The 8,374-nt window shown below is 44.1% G+C and overlaps 1 protein-coding gene across 1 annotated transcript in view; it reads right to left on the reverse strand.

Annotated features, from left to right (window-relative positions):
- Nucleotides 1-4,061: 4,061 nt before the first annotated feature.
- Nucleotides 4,062-8,374, reverse strand: part of LOC143275238 (uncharacterized) — an 8,449-nt gene continuing 4,136 nt past the window's right edge. Inside the window, exons 3-5 of the mRNA XM_076579213.1 lie at nt 8,114-8,336; nt 7,480-7,646; nt 4,062-4,650 (exon numbers count right to left, since the gene is read on the reverse strand). Coding sequence (XP_076435328.1) covers nt 4,062-4,650; nt 7,480-7,646; nt 8,114-8,336 — 979 coding nt within the window. The remainder of the gene's footprint in view (nt 4,651-7,479; nt 7,647-8,113; nt 8,337-8,374) is intronic.

The raw sequence follows: 8,374 nt of genomic DNA on the forward strand, positions 1-8,374 counted from the left end.
TGACAGGAGGACTGTTCTGAGAGAGAGAGAGAGAGAAAAAAAAGAGCATTGATTTTCAATGGCTGCATCCTAACATAGCTTCTAGAATTTCGCAGGACGTGTTTCGCAGGGGGAAAAAGGGGGTGGGGGGGGGGGAGTTAGCAAAGTTCTGGTATTGGTGAAAAGTTGGTTTTCAGTTTATTGAATTGTTAATCATGCCTACATTGTAGTTATTCGCCCGCTGTAGTTATAATAACGTCAGCCGAAAGCGAAATGGGAAGGTGTTCAGAGTATTTGACCCTTTGGGGAGTCGCACTGGTCGAGTTGCTTCCCCTACCCCCAATATGCTGTTTTGCCAGAATCGCCTTGAAGTCGCAAAATCGTGTGGTTTTGGGGGGCGAGGGGGAGGGGGGTATCATTTACATATGCCATGTTCCTCTGCTTCAGAATACAATGAATACTGATTTGAAGAATTTCCGTTCAAAATACATTGTGTAGATCATGCAAATAAGCGATATTTGTCAGGAAAATGAAGTTTACCAACCAAGCACCTACCACCTTCACACCCAACACTCACAGGAATAACGCAGACTGATTTTAAACGAATTTAGAGTGTTCTGTGATGACTTAAACATTTTTTCTCCACACGAAAGGTCACATATATTGTTAGGAAACATTTGTGCGTGTAAGAAAGATGTTCTAAATAATCCCCAGCACACGCAGAACAATGATTAGTCAAGGTGAAAACAAACCCGTGAAAAGGAACAAGGTCAGAGGTCAAAAGTCATCGCCTATTTGGGAAATGTTAAAGCATAATAGAACTTTGGTTTTTTATCCAATTTACATTCAACATTATATAAATCATATATTGATTTGTTTTGGCCAGAACATCAAAGCTCAAAGTTCAAGGTCACATCAGTGCCTTTTTGCCCTATGATTCCTTTGTTGGATTTTAAATGCATGTCACAAGTGATTCTAGAAATCCTTGCCTCTCTTCTTCTTGTGAGTGTTTGTAGCGTAGATTTAACGCCCTGTAAATATTTCCATTTATGAAGCATCGGTGAACACACACACGCACCCATGCGCGCGCAAACGCATACATACGCTCAGGTGAACGCGTGCACACATACTGAACAGCAAGCGAGACATGAACACATGCACAACAGATGGCTTTAATTCGTCAGAAAACTACAAGAACATCAACATTTCTCTTTATCATGTATTTCTCCCTTTGTTAAGTTCAAGTGTGTGTGTGTGTGTGTGTGTGTGTGTGTGTGTGTGTGTGTGTGTGTGTGTGTGTGAGTGAGTGTGTGTGTGTGTGTGTGTGTGTGTGTGTGTGTGTGTGTGTGTGTGTGTGTGTGTGTGTGTGTTACATTTCAGCCTAAAATGCACTTTCAAAATGATCTTTCATGAGTCTTGACAATGCAAACAGAATGAATTGAATGAACAGAGAACATTTGCTAAACACTGCATGAAACTGTTCTACGTTCATCGAACACGATTATAAGCAGCCATCAAACAGTAACGATATGAGAAGAAAAAGAAGATGAAGGAGAGGATGAAGAAGAAGGATACAAAGGAGAAGATGAAGAAGGGGAGAAAGGAGAAGAAGGAGGTGTGGAGGAGGAGCAGCAGGAAAGAGGAGCAGAGGAGGAGGAGAAGAATAAGAAGAAAGAGGAGAAAAAGGAGAAGATGAAGAAGGAGAAGATGATGGAGAAGAAGGAGGAGGAGAAGAAGAAGAAGAGGAAGAGGAGGCGGAGGAGCAGCAGCAGCAGCAGCAGAAGGAGGAGCAGGAGCAGAAGAAGAAGAGGAGGAGGAGGAGCAGAAGAAGAAGAGGAGGAGGAGCAGCAGAAGAAGAAGCAGGAGCAGAAGAAGAAGCAGGAGCAGAAGAAGAAGAGGAGGAGGAGGAGCAGAAGAAGAGGAAGAGGAGGAGGAGCAGCAGCAGCAGAAGAAGAAGAAGAGGAGAAGAAGAAGAAGAAGGAGCAGAAGAAGAAGAGGAGGAGGAGGAGCAGAAGAAGAAGAAGAAGAAGAGGAGAAGAAGAAGAAGAAGGAGCAGAAGAAGAAGAGGAGGAGGAGGAGCAGAAGAAGAAGAGGAAGAGGAGGAGGAGCAACAGAAGAAGAAGGAGGAGCAGAAGAAGAAGAGGAGGAGGAGGAGCAGAAGAAGAAGAGGAAGAGGAGGAGGAGCAACAGAAGAAGAAGGAGGAGGAGGAGAAGAAGAAGAAGAAGAAGGAGCAGAAGAAGAAGAGGAGGAGGAGGAGCAGAAGAAGAAGAGGAAGAGGAGGAGGAGGAGAAGAAGAAGAAGAAGGAGCAGAAGAAGAAGAGGAGGAGGAGGAGCAGAAGAAGAAGAGGAAGAGGAGGAGGAGCAACAGAAGAAGAAGGAGGAGCAGAAGAAGAAGAGAAGGAGGAGGAGCAGAAGAAGAAGAGGAAGAGGAGGAGGAGCAACAGAAGAAGAAGGAGGAGCAGAAGAAGAAGAAGAAGAGGAGGAGGAGGAGCAGCAGCAGAAGAAGGAGGAGCAGAAGAAGAAGAAGAAGAGGAGGAGGAGGAGCAGCAGCAGAAGAAGGAGGAGCAGAAGAAGAAGAAGAAGAGGAGGAGGAGAAGAAGAAGCAGAAGCAGAAGAAGAAGAAGCAGGAGCAGAAGAAGAAGAAGAAGAAGGAGGAGGAGAAGGAGGAGGAGCAGCAGCAGAAGAAGAAGAAGAAGAAGGAGGAGCAGCAGCAGAAGAAGAAGAAGAAGGAGGAGGAGGAGAAGGAGGAGGAGGAGCAGCAGAAGAAGAACAACAAAAACACGACACGTTTAACTGATAACCGGAAACGTGCAACTGGACGGAATCTAGGACAATCCATGCACAAAGCAAAACACAACATGATATCACACTGATATATGTAAATTTGACCAACTCACCCCTCTCCAAAATGGCCAAGAATTCAAGCCTTAATAATAAACAATAGTTAACTCTTCAAAAACATCTGATTATAATAACAATGATCAAAAAGGAAAAACAAAATGAAACTAAAACGTTTATGATGCGATCTTTCGAAAACTGATTGCTGATTTCATTTCAGTCGATTCTATAGACAGAAAAATAAACACGCAGAAGGCTGCAAATCTTGAATCACAACCCAAATCTTGAAAAAGACAAAGGTTAGATACTTTAGTCATTTTATCACAGATTGAGCTCGGAATATTTCACATGGCACAGAAAGTTACCCAATTCATGCTTTTTACACAGCAACGGTAACACTAGTGCACTGATGCTGACAGCGTAAATAGTAAACAGTTTTCTACTTCACAACATCAACGTGAGTTTTGCACTAACACAACATCCACGTGAAACTAATTCATTACAAATAGTCAAACATGCTCGTAATGCAAACCAGCTCATAAAAAAAACAAACAAAAAAACACCTACATTTGTCGTTCAAAAAAAAAAAGTAAAACACAAGAACACTAAAACACAAACGAAGTTAAAACAAAACAGAAGTAGAAGAAAACAACAATGAAATGATATCAAATAGGACTAAAGAGAAAAGGACATATATATATATATATATATATATATATATATATATATATATATATATATATATATACATAAAAGAAAAAGAAACATGCTAACCTCGGAACCTTTGCAACCGCCAAGAAGCAACGAAATTACAGATAAAAAAAATACGATCAAACTGGTAATTAATACCACTACCACGACGATTCTCAAAACATATAGTTCAATCCTTTCTTCTTATTAGTAAGGGTATTATAGGAACGGTATACAAAACTAACAACAACGACAAGAATTGTGGTTTGGCTGTGTACATAAATATGAAATACACAAATCAGTAATTAGAGATTCGTGCCAGACAACGTTAGGCAACCTTATTAAATAATAATAATAATAATAAATAAATTAAAAAAACCACCACCACTCAGCAACGAAAATCACTTTATGTTCCTCGTGGTCATCCCCTAAACAAAACAAAAAAAAATCATTTAAAATATTTTCAAGGACAAAAACCACTGGTCGTCTGAGAGAGAGACAGAGAGAGATGAAAAAAGACAATCACCTAAAACAGGGGGGTACAGACCGGAATTCACTCAGCAATGAAAACCATCTTCTTCTTCTTCTTCCTCCTCAGGGTATCCGGCCGGTGACCGCCGCCTCCCACGTCCCCCGCCGACAATGACGAGGTGCTGCTGCTGCTGTTGTTGGCCGCGGCAGCAGCGTCACTGCTGGTGGTGGCCTTGAATCTCAGCACTTCGGCCGTTCGCTTGGCCATGGCCAGTGACGTTAGAGCGTCGTACTTAGCCATGATCTCGTCACGGATCGACCAAGCTGACTCCCTGCCCCCTCCTCTCCGCTCCGCCGTCTCCTCTATTCCTCCTTCCCCTCCTCCTCCTCCTCTCTCTCCTCCTGGGCGTGACTCGAAAGGGCGGTGGTGGAGGGGGTCCCACGGAGAATCTCGTGGCTCGATCGTCACGTGCTGTCGGTATTCCTTGGCCGAGATGGGGATGATCTGGATGGGTCGAGGGTGGTGGTTGAAGTTGTTCAGGTGGTGGTTGTTGTTGTTGTGGGTTGTTGTTGCGGTTGGTGGTGGTGGTGGTGGTGGTGGTAGTGGGGGGAGGTTGGAGATGGTGGTGGTGGTGGTGGTTGCTGTCGGTGGTGGCGGTAGTGGGTTTGTCCTGTAGAAAGGTGATGAGGAGTGGTTGATTTTTTTATTGTTTTTTTAATTATTTATTTATAAACACATGTAACTTACAAATAAATGAATAGATAAGTAAACAGATAGATAGACATACATACACGCACACTATATCACTATATATATATAGATAGATAGATATATAGATATATATATATACATACCAGTATATATATACCAGTATATATATATATATATATATATATATATATATATATATATATATATATATATATAAACAGATAGGCAGACAGATACAACACATGTAACTCTTACAAATAAATGAATAGATAAGTAAATAGATAGATAGACAGACATATATATATATATATATAGAGAGAGAGAGAGAGAGAGAGAGAGAGAGAGAGAGAGAGAGGCAGACAGACAGACAGACAGACAGACTGAGAAGGGAACAAATGAAGGAACCAGACACAGATATTTCGCTCTGTCTTAAAATACATCATCATCTTACCCGCATGTTTTTCTTACTGATGAGTGCGTGGTGATCATGGGAGGGTGGGTCAGTTTTTGCTCTTTGATATTTACTGGCGGGCCTTTTGAGTGAGCCGAAAGAAAATTTTGCCGTTTTGATTGAAGCAGACAATAAAGTATTTTGAACTGAACAGAACTGAACTGACACATTACATGTGCACAGAACCAACCACGCTGCTCATGAGAGCTGAGTCAGTCTACGTGTCAGAACCCAGTAAGAGTTGAGTCAGTCTATGAGCCAGAACCCAGTGAGACCTGAGTAAGTCTACGAGTCAGTCTAAGAGCCGGAACCCATTGAGAGCAAAGTCAATCTACGCGTCAGTACAAGAGTCAGAGCCCAATGAGAGCTGAGTCAGTCTACGAGTCAGAACCCCTGTCAGAGCTGAGTCAGTCTACGAGTCAGAACCCCAGTAAGAGCTGAGTCAGTACAAGAGTCAGAACCCAGTAAGAGCTGAGTCAGCGTATGAGCCAAAACCCAGTAATAGCTGAATCAGTCTATGAGTCAGATCTCAGTGAAAGCTGAGTCAGTCTAAGAGTCGGAACCAAGTGAAAGCTGAGTCAGTCTAAGAGTCGGAACCAAGTAAGAGCTGAGTCAGTCTACGAGTCAGAACCAAGTAAGAGCTGAATCAGTCTACGAGTCAGAACCAAGTAAGAGCTGAATCAGTCTACGAGTCAGAACCCAGTGAAAGCTGAGTCAGTCTACGAGCCAGAACCCAGTAAGAGCTGAGTCAGTCTATGAGTCAGAACCCAGTGATAGCTGAGTCAGTCTACGAGCCAGAACCCAGTAATAGCTGAGTCAGTCTATGAGTCAGAACCAAGTAAGAGCTGAGTCAGTCTATGAGTCAGAACTCAGTGAAAGTTGAGTCAGTCTACGAGCCAGAACCCAGTAAGAGCTGAGTCAGTCTATGAGTCAGAACCCAGTGATAGCTGAGTCAGTCTACGAGCCAGAACCCAGTAATAGCTGAGTCAGTCTATGAGTCAGAACCAAGTAAGAGCTGAGTCAATCTACGAGTCAGAACCCAGTGACAGCTGAGTCAGTCTATGAGCCAGAACCCAGTGACAGCTGAGTCAGCCTACGAGTCAGTACAAGAGTCAGAGCCGAGTAAGAGCTGAGTCAATCTACGAGTGAGAACCCAGTAAGAGCAGAGTCAGTCTATGAGCCAGAACCCAGTAAGAGCTGAGTCGGTCTATGAGTCAGAACCCAGTAAGAGCTGAGTCAGTCTATGAGTCAGATCCAAGTAAGAGCTGAGTCGGTCTATGAGTCAGAACCCAGTAAGAGCTGAGTCAGTCTATGAGTCAGATCCAAGTAAGAGCTGAGTCGGTCTATCAGTCAGATCCAAGTAAGAGCTGAGTCGGTCTATGAGTCAGAACCCAGTGGGAGCTGAGTCAGTCTATGAGTCAGATCCAAGTAAGAGCTGAGTCGGTCTATGAGCCAGAACCCAGTAAGAGCTGAGTCGGTCTATGAGTCAGAACCCAGTAAGAGCTGAGTCAGTCTATGAGTCAGAACCCAGTAAGAGCTGAGTCAGTCTACGAGTCAGAACCAAGTAAGAGCTGAGTCAGTCTACGAGTCAGAACCAAGTAAGAGCTGAGTCGGTCTATGAGCCAGAACCCAGTAAAAGCTGAGTCAGTCTATGAACCAGAACCAAGTAAGAGCTGAGTCAATCTACGAGTCAGAACCCAGAAAAAGCTGAGTCAATCTACGAGTGAGAACCCAGTAAGAGCTGAGTCAGTCTATAAGTCAGATCCAAGTAAGAGCTGAGTCGGTCTATGAGTCAGAACCCAGTAAGAGCTGAGTCAGTCTATGAGTCAGATCCAAGTAAGAGCTGAGTCGGTCTATGAGTCAGTACCCAGTAAGAGCTGAGTCGGTCTATGAGTCAGATCCAAGTAAGAGCTGAGTCAGTCTATGAGTCAGAACCCAGTAAGAGCTGAGTCAGTCTATGAGTCAGATCCAAGTAAGAACTGAGTCGGTCTATGAGTCAGAACCCAGTAAGAGCTGAGTCAGTCTATGAGTCAGAACCCAGTGAAAGCTGAGTCAGTCTACGAGTCAGAACCAAGTAAGAGCTGAGTCAATGTACGAGCCAGAACCCAGTAAGAGCTGAGTCAGCCTATGAGCCAGAAACCAGTGGGAGCTGAGTCAGTCTACGAGTCAGTCTTCGAGTCAGAACACAATGAGACCTGAGTCAGTCTTCGAGTCAGTCTATGAGCCAGAACTAAGTAAGAGCTGAGTCAGTCTAAGAGTCAAACCAAGCACGCACACAACAGACAAGAACCACCACCACCATGGCCGCCACTACAGAGGGAATCGAATCACACCAACCTCATCGTCTCCTCCCCTGGGGTGGCTGGCGGAGAGTCATCCATGTTCGTCTCCATCTCCTTCTCTCCCTTGCCACCCGAGGTGTCGGCGCTGCTGCTCTCCCCTGATCTGCAGGAGCTATAATTAGCCTCACGTGACCTCGCGCTGTCCTTCTCCTGTAGCGGGATCTGAAATGGGGATGGGTTAAATTTGTTGTTGCTGTTTTTTTTTTTTTCTTTCTTTTTTAATTCCTTGAGTCGAATGTTTAAAACTTTATGTTTCTTGGACATCATCATTATCAACAAGAGTTCCATTATTTGACACAGGGTAAGGGTGGAGATTTTTTCCGATCTCCCAGATCAACCTATGTGTTCCATAACCCACCGAACGCTGACATGGATTACAGGATCTTTAACGTGCGTATTTGATCTTCTGCTTGCGTGTACACACGAAGGGGGTTCAGGCACAAGCAGGTCTGCACAAATGTTGACCTTGGAGATCGGACAAAATCTCCACCCTTTACCCACCAGGCGCCGTTACCGAGATTCGAACCCGGGACCCAAAGATTGAAAGTCCAACACTTTAAGCACTCGGTTATAGCTCCCGCCTTAATTTAGGAGGGTATGGGTGTGTACTGATTTTTGTAAAACATTACCAGGTGTGGGGTATTGTCCCAAGGAAGAGGTGTTTTCTTGCGATGCATGCTGTACCCATTGACATCAGCAGTGACGTCATCCCAGTTGCTGCTGCTGCTGACCGTTTTGATTGGCTGCCTGTCGCTGCCAGTCAAACTGTCTCCGCCCTCTTGGTTCAGATCGTTTCCCTCGTCCTCCGCCACCAAGCTTTCTGTGTCACTGTGGCGATGCTTGTGTCTGCGTCTGTATAATAAACATGTTCTTTATTATTATTATTACTA

This window comes from Babylonia areolata, chromosome 30, assembly GCF_041734735.1.
Source record: "Babylonia areolata isolate BAREFJ2019XMU chromosome 30, ASM4173473v1, whole genome shotgun sequence".
NCBI lineage: Eukaryota > Metazoa > Mollusca > Gastropoda > Neogastropoda > Buccinidae > Babylonia > Babylonia areolata.